We start from the raw sequence: 20290 nt of genomic DNA on the forward strand, positions 1-20290 counted from the left end.
TATATCAAAGTAATTATAAACAGTTTAACTATAATAACTTTTTGACCAAACATGTGAGTCAACAGTAAAGCGTTTGTCTTTTATGCGTTATCATGCCACATTATTTCAGTATTGTATAACAATTTTTACAAGTAAAAGGATACATTCCTCCTCTTGAAAATAGGTCTCAGCTATCTGCAAAGGCAAAAAAAAAAATTAGGAATCTATAATTGTCATGAGAGTGCTAAGCATGTAATGTGAACTTTTTTATCATGTTTAAACATCTGGTTTGCAGGTTTATATTTAGTTTGGGTAAAATTTGAATGTTCAGACAAAATACATATATTCTTATTCTAGGAAAAAATGTTTTAAAAGAGTATCAAACAACAAAGAAATATTAAGTCCTCTCACATAAATAGGTATGCTCCAATGTTAGTGAGTTTTATGTTGCTATGAGTAAAATTATTTCAGAAACACTTTCAGTTATCATATTAAAAAGCCTTAAAATGACCTAGCACAAAAGTACTGTGTTTACTGACAGAGTTCAAGAGTTTTAAGATCATTGCTGTGCTCTCCTGAGCATAACACTGAAATGTGTTAAAATGGAAAAATGGAGGTTTCCTGACTGATAAGAAAAGAACAGCCTTTGGATAAAAGACACTAAAAATATTGCCTATCACTGCATCAGTAACGACTTTACTGTTTATATCCTTTTCACAATAGATGATTACAACAAATATTTCAAATTCTGTGCAAAATATGAATATTTGAAATTCATGAGATAAACCTAAAAGGACTCAAGTTCTGAACTTTTTTCTGTATTACTCCTAGCCTATCCACAGGAGCCAGGCAATACCACTGCAGCAGCCTTATGCCACTTCCTTTCCTGAAGCTGCTCCGTGGTGTGGAAAAAACCTTAAAAGATCCTCTACCTCAAGTCGCTAAGGCCATGCAACCAGCTCAGAGAAAGCAATCCACAGGCAGTCAGAAAATGAACATATTTTTAATCAGAATTTCACTTTGACATAGCTGTTGGTGGGGAGTATCATAGAAAAGTTAGAGCTGATTCTTGGAAAGGAAAAGATGTAACACTGTATAGAAAAGCTAACGTAGTAACTGAAACTTATTTCTTCCAATTCCTCCCTTTACACAAATAATTGTTGACAATTGTCACAACAACTTATTTGTGCTTGCTAGAGAACTGTGCAGGCTTTCATAGGAAGCTGAGGAATACTGACAGCTTTGTTAGTGAATGCAATGAAATACAAAAAACATAACCTCAAAAGTAAAAATATTTTATTCTACAGAACTCTACACTATCAGTGACCTTTATAAACAACTAAACAGTCTTCAGGGACAGTGAATACTGGCAGTCTTCCTATTTGCCATGCATGATGAGGGAAGGGCCGTGCTAGCAAAATGTGTCCAGGAATTGCAGGCACCCTGAGACCAGAACATTCTGGTTTAGGCACCTCATAGATGATACTCCAATGATTTCCGTGGGAGCACACAAAAATGCAGTCTCAAAATCTTTGGGACATCACTTTAATCGTAATACAAAAAGCTTAACAAGTAGGCACTTTTGCAAAAGTATAAAGATGATTGCTCAAAAAATACAGCAACTTGATAGACGAGTCGAGATTACAAATTGTATTTTCCTGCCTCTCAGCCTTATTACTAGCCACCAGACCATTCTGAGCCCATTACCTTCAAACAAGAATTGGTAAGTGATTTCTAAGGTTCTTTATTTGCACATTTTGTCTGCATTCCACAGTAGTCTTCTAAGGATTTCTGGAGCTGTCAAACCTCTGTTTCTACGTTTTATGAATAAATTAGATTCTGTAACAAATGCTAAGCAAATCAAATTAATCTCATTCAAGACATGGAAATAAAATCAGATCCCATTTTAATTAAAAGTTAAACCTTAGAACAGTCCCTAATATTCCACAACCTTTAAATACTCAATACAGGCTTCCCACTAATGCTGTAGATTTTTAATACTCCAGAACATCTGACACAGCTCTTGATTTTGCATTAAATATTATCATACAGAATAAAACCAGAATGTGATACAAGAGTATTTGCTAGACTTGGCATAAAAAAATGTTACTGGCAGGCTGTATTAGCTAGTAATCTAAAAAAAAAAAAAAAAAAAAAAAAAGGCTGAAGATGACAGGTTAATTCACTAGAAAAGGAAAAAAAATTCTTAATAGACTCCCTTTACATGAATGCTAAATCTAAAATCTTTTCCCCCTCTGCCCTCTCCACAATTAAAAAGCATGTTATGATCCTTATAAGTTCTGTTAGCTTTCTTTCAAACAGTCCATTCAAAATGCTTGGTATTTTTCAAGAAAAAAAAGATGGTGCTTGAGTACATGTTTGAATCTGGAGATGCAGATTCTGTCACAGTTCCTGTAGGACTTTCAAAATGTTGTTACCCTTAGGGTGGGGCTTACTCATCTAAAAAGCAACAAACAAAATTTCACCTACATCATGTTTGATGACACCTCTCGATGTTTGTAAAGTGTTTTGAAGTTTTTGCCCCGTGTTGTTTCCCAAAAATGGCCTTTGTACTGACTCATGAACAACCACCAAATTCAATGTGTCTAAAAGTACAAACTGTTAACCCTAAAGCCAAGTTTCACGTAAGTTAAGGAACAGTATCAAATACCTTTGGTGAAGCACAGATTAAAAAGAAATAATTTAAAACTCTATGTCAAATGTAAATTACCTATAATATGCAACAAGTGAACAGAAACCTTTCTCAAATATAATCGCTTATTTGTATCAGAGAATAAGAATGCAGGAGTGTGATTGCAGTTTAAAAATTTAAAATATCAAAATCATCCAGCTTTCCAAAATAAAGATAATCCAACTAAGTCAAATCAGGCACATATAATATCCACATATTGCCCCCATAAGACAGCACAGCCAAATGAAAACTCTTCCAGTCAACTCTTAGTCTGACACAACTAAGCTATAAATTAATACTGCATTAAGTCCTATCCACATATTTGTTCTGCATCATAACCACCAGAAAAAAAACCCTACACACTGGTCAGTTAATAAAAAAAGATTGCTTTTCAAACTGCACTGTTTTTCCTTTGGTCTTGCAGGTTTGGCAAGTGTGCTTATATAAAGGTAAACACTTTGAATCTTAGCATTCATGCATGAAAGAAGTCTGCAACAGCAAAAACAACTCCAGGTTTAAAATGTTATTTACATATTTGCTCTCTTGTACCTATACCGGCATCTTACAAACCATATTTAATTTATACTGAACGGTGATTTTCCTAAATTCCTGCCAAACTAGAATTTCATCATTTGGGGAATTAGAAAACCCATCCTTAAGAGTTTCCTTTAACTGCAGAATATACTTACAAGGCAATTTATAACTTAACAGATATTAGAAGACCTTAGAGGAGATATTTGACTTGACCATCAAAATATCCAGTCCATGGTATTTATTGCATTTATTGCCTTTTTTCCTAACAAATAAAATCTCAAATTAAACCAAGATTTGGTGCATCAACCTAGAATCACAGGAAGTACCTGATGTAGACACAGGGGCAGTATCTTTGAATCCATCTGCTCAACCTCATCACGGAGCAAAGAGAAAAGAGACTGCAACATTTGGTTTTGTTCTTTTGGGTGAAAGTCTTCCTTTGCTTCAACAGCCTCTTCAACCTGCACAGAATCTGTATCTGTAATAAGAGTATTTTCCTCCTTGATTGTTGCAGTTCCCGCTGTAGAAATTCCTTTAAAAAGGACAAGTGCTTGGGTTAGGATTCAAAAAAATACAAGAAGTTGTTTTTTTTTAGTAAATTTCAATATGAAGCCATGAATAAAAACCTAGTATCTTAAATAACATCCCTGCAAGTAAACAAAATACTCTCCCTATCAAAATTAATTGTGACAGGCCTGTCTCACCATCAGCTCACTTACCTGAAAGAACACAGCAACATACGTCAGATATTTTTGTACACTTCTAACTGGGACCCTGCTTTAACTTAGGGGGAAAAAAACCAAACCAAAACACTTAAAGTGTTCCACAGTTATTAATAAGAGACCAGGATGACATAAAAAGATATTGTGTTGTGACTGGTGTTGCACTTTTAGCTGAAAAATCAATGCTCGGATCCAAGTAGTCAAATTTCTACATTGAGACTCAACAGTAGTACAGCAGAAAGTAGAGTTGTTTACAACAGAGTTTTGCTCAAAAAAGGCAAAAAGCAGATGGGTGAGGACAGTGTGAACGAGGTTCTCAGTTTGTCTCTTTACTCATGCCAAGGACCTTGTATAAGGAGGTGTCCTGAGGCAGGAAGGGAAATTTGACCTGTTCCTGTTCTGATGATAACACACTGACAAGATCTTAAAGGACAGAAAGACACAGATGATGATAGTGGGGGATTCTACTGGGGGGAAGAGATGTCCAGGGGGACTGTCCAGCTGAGCGAAAAGGAAGATCCCTCTAGACAGTTGGACAGTTTGTTTGAGAGTCTAGGAAATGAGCCAACCGTGCTGATCTATGCTGGTAACAATGACATTTAAACTGAATTTATATTCCAGAACTTCTTGCTAGACAGAAAACTCAGTTCTCAGTGGTATGTCCCCTGGCAGTTCACTGTTGCTTATCTTCAATTTTATCGAACTCTTAAAAAAGTCAAACATGCAAGTGGAGGATATATGAAGGATGATTTAAAGCAAAACAGTATAAAAATATTACAGGAGAAATGTTCTGGGTGTAAATCCCATATTTTGTTAGAAATGCAATATTTGTAGTGTATTTCTGATCACTAATATGACAGTTATGAGAAAATGTTAAATGAGATTAGTGAAGAAGTGGAGAGTAGTAGTAGTGACAATAGTAGTGGGAGAAATCAACTACCCACATACTGACTGGATCAGTATCTCACCAAGATCAGAAAACACTTATAAGCTTCCTATAACACAGTCTTATGAGCAACCAGAAAACTACAGCTGATTCCACCAAAGAATGAACACTTTTTTTTCCCAGAAAACAATATTAAATTTGATACATGTACATAGAACTGAAGTTTTTAAAAAAATCCCATAATTTGTAAAAACAACTTGGAGAAGTTGGCCACAAGTGTGCACAATAAGCTTTTATAAACTGAAGTCATGATGAGTATGTTACTGTTCCCCAGCTACAGCCATTTTCTGAAAATCATGTTATCATTTAAAAGAAGGACAGGTGGGGGCACTGTTTCAAGTAACCAGAACACTTTGTGTCTACGGCTTGGGTACTGGCTTTCAGACCCCCTTGTGTTTACCGCGAGACCCAATGCTGATGGTTCAGCTGTAAGATTTACAGCATTAGAAAGGCATTAGCTTGTCCACTGAAGGCTCCAGTTTTACTTTTGGTTATTTTAAACTCTTTACTAAATAAACTACCCAGGTCAGGAGTACTTATAATCTCTGTGGGTGGTTATTTTCATAGGGCTTACTGCCAGAAAAAATATGGGTGTAACTTAACATTGCTTTTCCAATATTAATGCACATCTCTGATTTTCCGGTATTTATCTGAGCTTCCTGTGGGTCAGAAGCAACAAGAGACATAACTAGATGCAAGATACAAACCAGGAAATACTTCTGGAGATGGAATTAGGGCTGTCTTTAAAAATATAGCACATGATCATGAAACCAGAAAAGAGGGTCCACATGTTCCGGCAAACTCAAAACATCTTAGAAAAACAAATTAAGAACCGAAACGTCACTTCAAACTGCATTTTATTAAGCAGCTAATAATCACCTGTCATATCAAAACAAGAACATTGACTGAAACACGCTCAATAGCAACTATCATGAAAAACCTTAATTATAATGTTATCATGATACTGTTGCTAATACATAGTTTATAAACTGCATCATTATTCCTACTTGGAATCAAATTTTGCCCTTAGATTACTTCCCTGATTCTGAAAACAACACCTTATAGTCATTCAAATTAATTCTACCTTGTTGGATTTTAATACAAGACAACATTTGTGCCTTAGTAGCACTACAGCAAAGAGTTTTTATTGTAACACTTAATAATGCTATTTCACCATAAAGGTGTGATGGGCTAAGATCCCTATTTATTTTTTCTCCCTATTCTTGAAAACAATACTACTTTTTCGTGAAATCAATCAAACTGTCCAAAGCAGATTAATTTATTTTTTTTTTTACTGAAGACTGGTATCTTACATATATTTCTGATTTTTTTAATAAGGAAGGATTAACTTTCTCACTTTATAAAGCATTGATATTTACTTCATAGTAGAATAGAAAGCAAAGCCTTTATGAAAATATATCTGAAAAGACACAGAAGGTATTAGTGGTCAGAACATTCACTAGACACAGGACAGAGAGCTGGGTTCAAGTTTTTGCTCTGCCAGGCTCACAGATGTTTCAACTGACATCATCTAGGCCCAGCTGAGTGTGCCAATGTTTACTACAACATGAAGAGAAGCAAACTTTCCTACAAGTTTCCCAACAGTTCACAGAAGCAGCCCCATGTTTGCAAAAAGGTCAAATTTTGTGAATAAAAATGACAAACACATTTTTCAATATGCCTCAAAGATTTCTATTTATCAGTACTGCAAGTCTATGAAATTAAGATGCACTTGCCACCTGCCTGAGAATCAGTCAGAGGTGCAAGTATGAGGCATTTGGTACCAAAATACAATTATGGATATTGCCCTATGTTTTTCAATTGAATTTTAATTTTCACATTCAGAAGCATTAGCTCAAGTCACCAGTAAGTTTCTGGTAGACAAAACATATGGCAATCTCTTTTTTAAACATTCTTTGGTACTCAACATCAGAAAGCTGGTTCAGGCTGATTCATTCAAGAACTATTTAAAAAACCCCAAACAAACAAAAAACCCCCAAACATCAGTAAGTATTTTAAAAACATTCATTTTTAAGAGAAGAGATTTTAAGACAAAAGTGTTGGTGTTAAAGATACAGCTTTAACTGAGCAAACCCCAAATCTTGTTTAGTGTGGCACAGAACCCTAAATAAGATAACATTGCTTGAATTTTCATATAATTTGACAAACTTATATTCATATATTTCATTTGCTTCAACACCAAATCCATCCCAATCACACCACTTCCTTCCTTCCTCCACCTTCAAGCTGCTTTCAGAAATGAGTTGAATAATCTATAGAAAAAGTGTATGTTGCAGAATTTAACTTGGGGAAAAAAGATTCCATGCAAGTTACCATGCTATACTATGTTAAGGAATTACACACTGATTTTACAATAGTAAGTTACTAGTTAATCCAGGGCCAATGTTTTCAAAAAAGATGACCTTATTTTCAGAGAACAGAGATAATTTCAAGTCCACATTTACAAAAATACATTGAAACAGATGACACTTTATGAATCACTATCTCTACTGCACTTAGTATGGTTCATTACAAGGAATCACAGTACGAGTAATCACCAAAGTTTAAATTCTTCAATTTAAATTTACATCAGTTCTTTGATCACCAGTCCTCCTTAAACATAGATAATCATAGTATATTCAAAACTATAATTAGATACAAAACAATGTAAGAAAAAAATGAGATCTAGAAGCTACAGACTTGTCAATTTAATAAGTCTATTGCAGCATCAAGAGAGCTAAAAGGAGGTGCTTCTTCAAACTATAAATAAATGAAATATTTGAACTACTTACTCTAGGACACTGAAATGGATGCAAAAAAACAACTCTAAGTCAGGTGACAAATCCACTCTGAGGTATTACAGTCTATCAGTTCCCACTTGGTAAAGTCCTGAATGAATAATTGTAGATTGTAGATGTCGAGCAGAACATGCAAACATATCATTGCATCTCTGCCTTGTCCTTATACTCTCACCTTCACATCCTCTATTGGCCACTGTCAGAGAAAATACTGAACCCAGTGAATTTTCAACCAGATATGGTGATTCTTAATCTTGCATTCCAGCCTAGTGATAGTAGAAGTTAGGATAATTCTAGCTACAACACATTCCAAGTATATACAGAAAGACAATAATCAAACTTGTAACTGTTTATGTTTTTAAAACAAATATTTAGAGGATTTCAAACACATTGCAAGTGTGAGTGCTTCCTCCTTCTTCTAAAGTAAAAACATGTTGAAAGACTGGCTTCCTAATGATCACCAATATTCTGCTGAGCAAGTCCCAAGTAAGCAGAAATGAGCAAAACATAATTTTCCATATTCCACATCGATTGCTTTAGTCACTAGCAAGAGGAGGAATACGAACAATATGCTTTTTAAGTCATCTTTTCCAGAATGGCAACATTTGACAGCAACCTTAACAGGAGGGCTTGCAGAGAAAAAGATTCATAAATCTCTTCTTCAGTTATAAGTTAAAGTAACTCCTTCATGATTTCTTAATAGTTAACTTTTTTTTATTTTATTTTTAAATATCACCACAATACATGCTATGCAAAAACTTAGTTTGAAATTCCAGCTTGCTTGTCTGATGTTCTGCTGTCACCCACTCAGGGATCTTCCACTCTAGTTTGATTATTCTCTCTTTTAACTCAGAGTTGGTACAAAGACATAAAATCTAGTTTACGTAGAGGGATATTCAGGAATCATTTAAAATAGCTGGCATTGGAAATGAAGTGGAAGATTGTCACTAAAATAAAGACATTTGCAACATCAAGAAATCATGACACAGTCACTGCTTTGTGTGAAAACAGAGGAACTATCATATGAGAGTATCTAAAAAAGTAAATGTATATTAGCCCATAAACAATGGAAGACACAAAGTAATTTTATATTTTGATCTTCCTCTACAACAATCAAGGTCCCTTATTAATAAAGTAGTAAGATTTATTCATAACAATTCAACAAAACTCTAAATAATTTTGCAGGCAGGATGTTCTCTGGTGTGGTATTTTACATTGCTGGATTTTTCCATGAAATTTTCTATTATTTCAGAAATCTGTTTTTTGTCTTAAAACTTCCTTCTACTGTGGACAGCTCATTTTGTGGTATTTCTGCATCAGTTCATTGCATTTATCAACCAGAACACAAACTAATGGAGAGAGAATAAGGGCAAAGTTGAACTTTCAGAGTTTAGGTGAGTTTTTTTCCTTTTCTTCCTCTCATTGTGCTTCAGATACCTTGTAACTTTTCATCAACTTGTTTTTTGTTATTCCCATCATACTTCCCATCATTCTCAATTACTTCTGCCAATCTGATTTTAAATATTTTATGTTATAATTAAACCTTAAATCTACAGATTAAATAAATGCGTATTAAATGGTACAAAAAGGTATTAAGAAATGATTCTCCCTATAATGACAGATTTCAAAATGCTCTTATCTCCACAAGAATATATTACCTTTCTCTTCTAGATTTTGCCTATATATATATATAAGATATGGAACACAAGGCTTCCTTCTTTTCCCATCTTTAACGATTTTATCATCTGTTAAAATCATAATCAGTTTTCAGATTAGGTCACAAAAGACTTGCCATTTATAAGGAAAATTCTAATCTATTTTAAAATGCATGGTGGGGGAAAAAAGCAGGCATGAATCAGTTGTTCCAAGTAGCTTTCGAAGAAACCTATGCATGAAACACACTGATTTTAATCAATATATTTACAGCACTATGACACATAAGCTTTAGGATAGATGGCAAAACCCTAATATAACAACAGTTTGTGTTACAAGAAATCCTACTCCTTCAAAAAGGAAAGAAGGATCTCATCTAAGGACATAGAATAAACATCACATTTTCCTTATCCAATTCATATCCAAAACCTGTAAAGACAAAATAACATCAAAAACTGGTAGGAACACATTTTTTTAACAGTTCATTACCCAAAACACACATCCTAGGACTACCCGTTAAGCTTTGAAAAATGTAAGTAAATTTTGACAACAGGAGGGCAAGATCAAACTATTTGGTACTAACACCAAAATTTCAAACCTTGACACTGGATCAAGACACAAAAATCTTGCACTTGATCACAATGTTCAAATGAATAAAACCATATTACCTGAATTTCTGTCTATTTTGATTTGGAAGTCAGCCCAATTTCCTTACTGAAACCGTGTACATCCCTCTACTCCTGTTGATGTGTTACACTTTCTACATAGCCACTGTTTAAATACAGAAGGTGAAAACATCTACAGTTGAAGCTGGTTAAGTACCATTAGCACTTCTGGAAAAAAAAAGGAAAACAAACCAAACCCCACCAAACCTGTAGTGAAATGCTAGCAAAAATTGGTATGTATAACTGGTATATATCGGTAACGTATAATTTTCTTATTAGCTCACAGATTTAAACTAGAGTGTTATTTTTTTAAGTAAACAGAACAAAAACTTTTAAAATAAAGTACCTTTAGACTTTTTACTGGAGCTTCTTTTGCTTCTTGGACTTCTTTTTCCACCTGGCTGTTTTTCTGTAATAGGCTTTTCCTCCAGCTGAGGGTCCATATGGACATTTACAGATCTCTCAGTCTCACTTTCCTTACAGCTTGGGGTACAGTCTCCACTGTCCATATTCTCATTATTATTGATGTTATCCTGTTCACCTTTATCCTGTCGTCCCATAGCAATGCTGCTACTGGTCAGAACTTCGTTCCCATCACTATCAAGTTGATTTTCATTTTCATCAGCTGAAGGAAACAAATGAGATGCCAAACTTTCTACCCTATAGTTAGCAGTAAGACTGTCCTTTGAGTCTATTTGCAGATCATTTGGAGGAAATTCGCTGTCATCCATTAGAGCGTTACTTGTTGAACCCCTTAATCTCTCGCCAGATATTTTTAAACCTAAAATATAAAACCAGAAGAAGCATTTATAATATGTATAATAGATAAATAATCTCAGCCAATGCCAACCAATAATGAATCACACTAGCCAAGTGATACAGTTTAAAAGTGTGGGGAATTTCTTTCATACAGTAATGTATTGAGTTATTTAAAGTCTATAAATATTTTCGTACTGCATACAAAAAAAGCCCTATAAAGTTATATTTTTACCCAATTATAATTGGTTCCAGTTACCTGTTCAATAGCACAGCTGACCTTTACAGCGATGCTCACAGTGTTACAGCTGAGGTAATGAGAAAAACAAAAAGATAAACAGAAGCCACCCTGTTGCCCCCTCCCCCCGCCCCCCATCATTTTAAATCCATGGCTAAAACAAAAGCATTCTTGTCACATAAGATCATAGGTGGCCTGAAATAAAAATAAACCAGGGAGGAATAAAAGTAGAACAACATTTATTTTTGTCAGTGATGATTATCAGATCAAACTTGCAGACAGATTAACTCTGTTTCAAGAATTAGACACAAGTAGAACCTGTTTATTAACTCGGATTGTCACATTATTTTCAAGAAAACATTCAATATGTCTTCAGTATACACAGAAGCAGATGGTTTGTTCATAAAAAACCTAATCCCCCACCTACTCTCAGCAGGAGTCAATTTTCCCTTTTTGTGAACATGCAACTCTAATCAATGCTGCAATTAAAGACATTCATGAACAAAAAAGGTTAACTTGTAGCAGAAGAGCTACATGTTTCTTGTATAGGACTTCTATTGTATTAGTTTCTATTTTAGCCTTTAGAAGCACAGCAATACCGTTGCTTCAACTTAGCAATTACATACATGAAACACAGCTCCATTATGTACATCTCACTAGATTTATCTCACTTGTTTTAAATAGTGAAGCCAAAAATCAGCAAGCACTTTTGTACTATAGAAGAGCTCAGATAAGCCTCCTACCAGCAGCTTCCTATGCCTTCCTTTACATGAAAAAACATTTCAGGATACCTGTCTTCACCAGTCTTTCTTAACTCTGATGACCTCCTATACACAACTGAGCCAAATGAAATACACACTTGCTAATGTTTCCTTTTACTTGCTAGAAGAATTTAAATTGTAGAAAAATTGAAATAAAGGCCCTAAAGAATAAGTAGGTTTTCCTTTACACATAGAAACATGTTTCTGATAAAGATTACTAAAAAGATTTCCCACAAATTATGTATCTACCATCTTAGTAGTTGCTAAAAGGACTGTGAGGAAAGAAAAAAATAAAACATCACTCCTATCTTAAAGCAGGACAAGAAGGAGGATTCATAGAGCTACAGGCTGCTCTACTTCACCTCGGTCCTTTGAAGGTGACACAGCAAGTTATCTCAGAAACCACTTTCAAACATATGAAGGATAAAAAGGACATCAAGAGTAGGTAGCATGGATTTATGATGGGTAAGTGGTGTTTAACCAACTTGATGGGCTTCTACAGAAAGGTGGCTTGCTCAGCAGAGGAGGGGAGAATAATGGATGTTGTTTACCGTGACTTTGGTGAGGCTTTTGACACTGTCTCCAATAATATCCTCACAGACAATTATACAAAGTACAGTCTGGAATAAACAGGCAGTGGGGAGTTCCAGGGAAGCATGTACGGGGCATAAAGCCATCACCAGCTGGACAACACAAAAGCAAAAGTCAGTACCACCCAGGACAACTCCATCTCTGCTTCCAACCTGAAGAACTTGCTAATTGTTTCCAGACATACCAGCCTAGCAAAAAATACTGTCTATCCTATAACATATAAGGTGCACTAGGGCAGGTTTAGACTGGACATTAGAAAGCATTTCTTTACTGAGAGTGTGGTCAAACACTGAACAGGCTTTTTAGAGAGGTGGCCAATGCCCCAAGCCTCTTTAAGAGGCACTTGGACAATGCCCTTTACAACAGCCTTTACCTTTTGGTCAGCCTTGAATTGCTCAGGCAGTTGGACTGATAATCACTGTAGGTCTCTTCCATAGGAAATATTCTATCCTAGTCTAGAGGAATAATGAATTGTACATTAGAGATGCAAATGGAATTTTCCCTTGGCAGCCATATAATTGGTTTTCCTTGAACACCAGAAAGACAAAGAAGGGAACTCTAGAGAAGATACGTATCCGGAGAATGCATCTGTTTCTTAGAAGGATGCTCCTTAACCAAGCCATTTTCTCTCAAAGATAGTTAAACACAAAATGAAAGGTTAAGAGGAGGACAGAACTTCAATCATATCAGAAAGAATCAGAACTGCAAGATATTTTTAGAGACACCCACACTTTAGTTATGTTGATTTAAGGATAACTGTTCTAAAGCATTAAAAATAAATCCCAAACACAATGTTAAACTTGAAAGGTTCACTTCTTACTCTTACTACCATATGAAATAATAATTACTGCTGCCCTTGACATCTCATTGATTAAATGATGCATTTAACAAAAGGCTGAAGTAAGTTGCCCAAAACCAACAAGGAATTTAATTTTTAATTTATGCAAAAATTTAAAATCAGCATGTCCTACCACCACTGTCTTTCTTCTATCCGTAGACAACAGTTTATCCATTCAACAGCCAGCACAGGGAAACAGAAATATGAATGCACTTGAACAAGGTGTTTCCTATTAGATTGTGCAAAACGAGAAAAGATGCTTTTGACAAGTGACATTTTCTCTAGAGGAAGCTAACATTTTGATAGAAAATGTTAACTCATTTCCTTTGAACATCTGGCTAAAGCGATAGTCCCTCACTAGCTGAGAGGCTGGAGAGCACAAAATTTCTTGCTTTATTGCTTGAAACTCAATATTTTTGCAAAAAAAGTAGTCATGAAAATCTATTCCTTTCTACAATCCTTAGGACTCCTTAGAGAATGAAAATCCAAAGTGAGCTAGTTTAAAGAATTTAGAACATTCTTGCCCTTGATCTTTTAAAAGCATTTTTCCACCCCCTAGATGAAACTTTTTTCCTTCCTGGTTTTCAATGTTTCTATTTGCAATTCCTTTCAAGTTCACCAAGGCACTAGGCAGGTATCAAAGTGAAGCTAAATCCTGTGAGAACAAACTTTAGCTCTGTCTAAAAACACAGAACACTTACTTACCAACAAAAATGGAATTAAAATCTATCATGATTTGAACTATATTAAACAGATCATGCAGTTCCTGCATTTACTGATTTGCTATTGAAATGAATTATACACACAAACTAACATGCTAATAAAAAAATGTTTGTTATTTCCTAAGCCCATCCTTCCTCCTTTCATTGGTTGTCCAAAATTGAAACAAAAGCTAACACTGATTAGAACTGTGTTGACCTCTGTTAAAAGGTGCCGATGAATGAAGGTGTGTCAGTTCCAATTGCCTCACAGATTCGTATAATTGGCACATGTAATCATGGTGATTATAGCACAAATGAAAAATAAAATGGAAAATATTTGCCAAGCTGCTAAATGACAAAGTGTGCATTGAAGAAATTAGTTTTATGTTTGTTTGCTTTAGGACAAACAATATGTACATTAGATAAATATCATGACCCTCACTTCTATTTTACGGCAATTTCTATTTTAAAAAGCCCATGCTCATCAGTGTTATCTTTCACGTAATTCATACAACTTAATGGAATTCCAACAACTTTCTCAGTTACTCGCTTCTGCGTGTGTACAAAGCCTTCTTCCCATCTATCCTTACTATGGAAATATAATCTTAAATACAGACGTTTGGATTGTGTTTTGAATAAAAAAAAAAAAAAAAATTGGTAAGAACTGGGATCACTCCTGACCTGGCACAGATGAAACTTGAAGAGAGCATTAAAACCAGAAAAAAAAAAAACAAACCAAACCACAAGTAAAACTGCTCACCATGCCTAAACTTTTGTACTAATATAGCTCCTCTCTCCCATAAAGCTGGTGGGTTTTGCGAATGTTTACTGAGCACACAGCATAGTATTTCATTTACTGATCTCAGAAGTATCTTAGAAAACAGATCAAGATCACAACATCGTATCTTCCAACATTCAAAGAGTTTACGTCAAATTGTTTTTTTATCCCGTTTGACTGCCTTAATATAGCTCCTCTGCCAAAACCACTATTTTTCTCTCGTTCTCATACCACTTAATTATTCTATGTTAATTAAAGACAATTAAGTCTTTTAATTCTTTGAAAGTTAGTTTCCCCATTATATTACCTACACTGTGCTATTCAAAATGAATGGGCATTTCAGACTGGTTCCCAGTGCTGCTGCTATGCAATCTTTTAATTAACTTTAATGATAAAATACAATAGCTGTATAAAATCTGCAGTTAGAAGCAGTCATAAGCATTTTGGAAGATTTAATTCAAAATTAATTGTAGCAATAAGTGCTCCAAAAGGAGTAACACAAAATTCACTAAGACCAACAGAATATCCTGTATCTTTCCGAATAAATGAAGCACATCTATGTGAAACAGGGATTAACCAATTGTTTTGTTGTGATGAAAAGCATCTCATAAGGAGATATCAAACTGAAAACTGACCAAGAGTCCAAGTGTTTTTTTTTTCTCGTGAGATATAATACAGTAAGTGTTACAAGGTACAAGAGAATTCATTATGTCCTACCAGACACTAATGAATTACAATCGTGTATTTTTGTTTTGTGCACAATATACATGGAACAAGCAGTACACAGAGAAGAAAACTTGGATCACAGCAAGGTAAGAGTTTTAGAGAGGAAGGGACAGCACCGCATATGGTAACAGCTATTAAGTCTAGAAAAGGTTGTTACATAAACAACCAAACAGGCTGTCTAGAGCTGTTGTGGAATCTCCATTCTTTTAAAAAAAAAATTAAGCAAGTCTCAGGTTCAAAGTCAGGTAAAAAATAGACAGTACCTAGGAATAAAGAAATTCAGTTTTCTTTATTGTTGCAGTAGTTATGTCATCTCTTTCTCTCTTTTTATTTCAATATAAGCAGCTTTACAAGTCCGAGAGAAAACAAAAACCCAAATCGATTCTATGAAAATGAAGCAAATATTTTTAAAAACCATTATGTTTACAGAGTTGTTGCTTCTACCTTTAAAAAAAAAAAGTAAAACTGTGGAAACACTAAAATTTAAAGAATTACTAAACCTATGCCACATATTTCTTAAAAGGAATAACTCTGTTGACCTTTTTGATAGCTGGTGTGAAGATACTAACATTTAAATATGCTCTTGTAATGTATCTCCTTTCATACTGATAAATAATCTTCTACAAATTAGTACAAACCAATGTAAAAACTACCATGGCCATACACAATCAAAACATGCACTACAAATTCTTATTACTGCCCATTAATGCCCACACAGAGGAAAGAAGATTGACCTTATTTTATGAATAAATATATTTACTACCAAAATGAAGATTCACTGATGGAGAGGAAACTCTAAATGACATAGTAACTACATGACACTATGCAAAAACTACATACAACATAGCATTACAAGTTCATTAGCTTGCAAGGAAAAAGGACAATGCCTACTACGCTGTTATGGGAGCTAATAAACAAAAAGCCCTCATGTTCTTTAGAAGAGTGCACGTGCAATTTCTTTGCAACTGTTTGCTTCTTTGTCTGATGTGGAAACCAAGATATACCTAAAGAAACCTAGAATACTATCACCAGAGTGGCCTTGCCTCACCACAGCCAAGAAAAGTACTAGTTGTTCAAGATGTACTTGAGCATCACAGAATTTGCTGCAGAAGGAAAGAGACAGCAGACAAAGGTGGTAGGCATTTCATCTACTTGTAATCATCTCACAAAGCCAGACCACTTCCAGATAGCACAATTCTGCTCTGCATTGTATGTGCAACACAGTGGCTAGAATGCTGTTGCTAAAGAAAGGGAAATAACAATATTTGTATGCTTCCATTATCCAACCTGACATCTCTGCAGAAAAAACATTGTATCTTCTTGTGCTGTATTATAGCATGGACTCATTAGCAGTTTATTGTTTCACAAGATAATCTTACGTACAATCCCATTACTGGATAGCCTCGCTATGGGACAATCTCATTAAATCCTCCTAACTGTTCAGTTTGCCCTATGTTTGGCTTTCAAAAAAATGTACTAGGGGTAAAAATATCTTTATACATGTTTTCTGCTTCTGTGTCAGATACATAGGCTAGGAGGTCTATTTCTTCAAATATTCTAAGTCTGTTGTCCTCCAAGAAGTATCCAGACACAGGAGTGGTTTATCTAATTTCACCAAATTTCCAAAATGTTTGAGCATGAGCAGTTTGGTGGTTTGGCACTTTCTGACATTTCTCAAGTGTCAGTGGCATTTAAAAGCACGATGATCTTCACATCTATAAACAACAGGAATAGTGAGGTTTAGAGAGGAAGTTCCACATTCTGTTTTCAACTTCTAAGCTTCCTAGTCATACTGCTTATTCACAGCTTTAATAAACAATGATAAACATACACTGCCAGGCATAATCTGCTATTCCACATTTAACATTACTATAAAAACATGTTTCAGTCAGCAGCCAAATATAAGAGGTTTGTCTGGGAAGAAATAGCAACTTTTAGTAGAACATATGACAGAGTTCTGTCAAAAATTTCACATAAACAACCTCTTTGTCAGCATTCAAAATACACACTGATCAGTTCTCCATGTGTCTGACAAGTTTTGAGTTTCAATCTTCACTAGAACAAATTTCATTGAATGTTATAAGAACAAAAGGTGACCTCACCATTCAGTGTGTTCATTTTTTGTTCTTGTCTGCAGCAAAACACCAGAACATGTCTTGGGCACGGGCAGAAAAGCAGTAGAATATCCTGTTTTAGGAGAATGGAGAAGTCTCATCCTCACAGCTATTTTTAGGCAAACATTGGTCAGGAATTACCTATGAGTAACAGGTCTTGCCTTGGGATGCATGAACCTCCTTTAAAGTCTTATGAGAAGTGGCAATTTGCCTTTTTTTGATTTTTGTATTTTCCTTCTAATTGAAGAGTGGCCAGATTTTTGTTGCACTACAGAACATGTGCACAAGTTTGATTACAAAGTATAACAAAAATTAAAGACTTCCTACGAGACAAATTTATGCATCTCTTCTAGGATAAGTACATTTTTCTTACAGGAAAAAAAAAATTAAAAAGTCCTGCAAATCCACACAGACTATATTTGTGAGAACTAATCAGCTCAACTCACTTTTATCCAAATCTTTACAAGGACCTGAGAAAGCTGACAGATCCTACCACCTCATAAGAGGTTGCTGAAAAACATACAGTGATATAAAATCTCTCATGATCTCGTGAAAAAACTTCAAATATCTATGAAAGGTCAGAGATGACAGAACAGAGTCCCTTGAAGTGGAGATGCAAGAAGAATGAGGCAATCATCTAAAAGCTGTCCCACTGAAGAAACAAGTGTTAAAGACTTTCTGACAACTGAATTCCATAATTTTAATGTATTGATGAGGGCTGAGCAAGTTTTATAGCTCCCATTGATAAAAAGAAAACCAGCATTGTCAAAATATTCAAGTGAGGCCCTAAATACCATCAAGGCCAGAAGCAACCACAAATAGAATGGAAAGCTATCCATAAAAGTTATTGAATGATTCCTGTCCATAAGTATTACATACTTACAGTCCCTTTGTTATCAAGTCTGCAGGTCCAGCCAGAAGATGAATTAAGAACAGAGCTAATTGCTAGAGCTTCAATAATTGTCATCATTAGAAACTCAGAATATCCATGAGCTCTCCCCAAATCTTTCATCAGTTTGTTTTGTATTTCTGAAGGGAAGTACGATCTAATTTCTACATTATTCAATGTCGGATATGAATGACTGAGATCAAATCCCTTCTTTGCCCTGAACCTCCTCCATGAAGTCAGTCATACCAACATTTTAATATTTTTTTGCCTTTAAATGGATGAGCAAGAACTCAACCACGTATAAACGGGAAGAGACCTATGTTAACCAAATCACAACCCCCCAAAAAACTAATCACTGGTGTAACTTGATTGAAGTTAATGAAGCTCAAACAACTTAAACCCAGTGGTGAATTTAGCCTGAAGTGCTGTTTCAACTCTCCGCTTTCCAACAGGAAGTTATTAAGGTAAATTCATTTCAGCTCTAATTGTGCAAATAAATGCTGGGCTATATGAGCTGTCTCTAACAATTTACACATAGTTTTGATTAATAGATTGTGGAGAGGTTTTCTGAAGCAGAGGGCTATCAGTTTCTCTCTTGGAATTTGAATGTATGCTTGCAATACCTGAGACTGTAAACAGAGATCCAATTTGTTTTAGATCAGTTTTTCAGAAAACTCCTATTATCAAGGCCACTTTAAGTAGTTTCCATTAAAGAAATTTTCATTACAAAGTCACAAATGCCACCAACATTAACAAAACCTAGCATCAGTACTGTAGGATGGTAAAAACTATTTTCACTTAAAACCCAAAGCAAGATAGTTTCAATAACATAAAGACAGGAGTTTTACAGCCTATAGAGAAACTGAGTGATTACTGTTTCTCCTTGTGTTAATGATGTCATATTTCAGTGCTAAAATTGTAGGCTTAAACAGTCATCCATGAGAAAAAGAGAAATCCAGATAAGAAACTATGCAGCTACCAAAACAATATTGGATTAAGGGTAATTTTATATGCCAACTGTCATAAGATCTTCCTGGGACCAAATGTGTAAGCTTTGCACTGTGCATGTCACTTTATTTTATAAACACAAGAGTCTGAGCCAAGGAAGGTGCCAAACTATTACTGAACAACTTACAAACTTGTAAGTTCAGGACAGATGCAACTCCATTTGTTTATTTTGCCATTAGTCAACTGTAACACTGTAACAACAGAATGAACAACACCTGAACTATGATGCAGGTCCAGCTGAATGTTGGTCTAACGTGGTAAGACCATCATGCCTTCTCTTTGAGCCTTAAAGCATACAAAATCCCACGTTTAATGTATATTATGAATGTCTGCGTGATTTCAATAACATATTGACCAAGTGAACCTAAAAATCTTCCTAACACGCTCACATAACAAATACTAAAGTCTGGGTTCTTTTCTTTTTTAAAAACACAGTTATTTTGAATTAATCTGAATTTGCTCCGCAGTGTAATATTAATGTTCCAAACAACTTACAACAAGAAAATTAAATTAATTACACAGACAGAGAAAAGGAGTGTTAAAGCTCACATTCTAAGGCCATGCATTAGCAATTCGCTTGGGACAGGCGGAACAATGTATTGGAACAGCAATAGAAAAAACTTCACACTCCTAAGCAACACTGTTCCTGAATAGCAAGCATGCAACACACTAAAATTCGCGAACAGAAAAATTTGACACTAACATCACTAAAACCTCTACCCTTTCCTTATCAGTTAGCTGGACATTTTCAAAGACATCACAGTTATACTGCAAGTAGATTAATAAGTAAAAAAGACCATGAAAATCTTTAGTGTGTCAAGCTCTTGAGCAAGGTAACACTGCAAGAGCCTTCAGAATAAAGACTTATGACAGGAGATACACACAAACGTGCTGAGTGAAT

General features: G+C 35.0%; 1 protein-coding gene across 4 annotated transcripts in view; it reads right to left on the bottom strand.

Annotated features, from left to right (window-relative positions):
• The window catches only part of CNST (consortin, connexin sorting protein), a 48772-nt gene that overhangs the window by 24358 nt on the left and 4124 nt on the right, over positions 1-20290 (bottom strand). For 2 of the 4 annotated variants that reach the window (XM_027899158.1, XM_027899156.1), the window contains 3 exons: positions 10336-10770; positions 3532-3737; positions 144-174 (listed from right to left, as the gene is read on the bottom strand). In XM_027899158.1, the coding sequence (XP_027754959.1) occupies positions 144-174; positions 3532-3737; positions 10336-10720 (622 nt within the window). In that variant the 5' untranslated portion in view covers positions 10721-10770. Of the gene's footprint in view, positions 1-143; positions 175-3531; positions 3738-10335; positions 10771-12106; positions 12286-18371; positions 18649-20290 lie in introns of those variants that run through there. The other 2 variants (XM_027899155.1, XM_027899157.1) reach the window with 2 other exon arrangements.

Source organism: Empidonax traillii, unplaced genomic scaffold, assembly GCF_003031625.1.
Source record: "Empidonax traillii isolate 1590-97213 ecotype Southwest subspecies unplaced genomic scaffold, ASM303162v1 scaffold648:size464035, whole genome shotgun sequence".
NCBI lineage: Eukaryota > Metazoa > Chordata > Aves > Passeriformes > Tyrannidae > Empidonax > Empidonax traillii.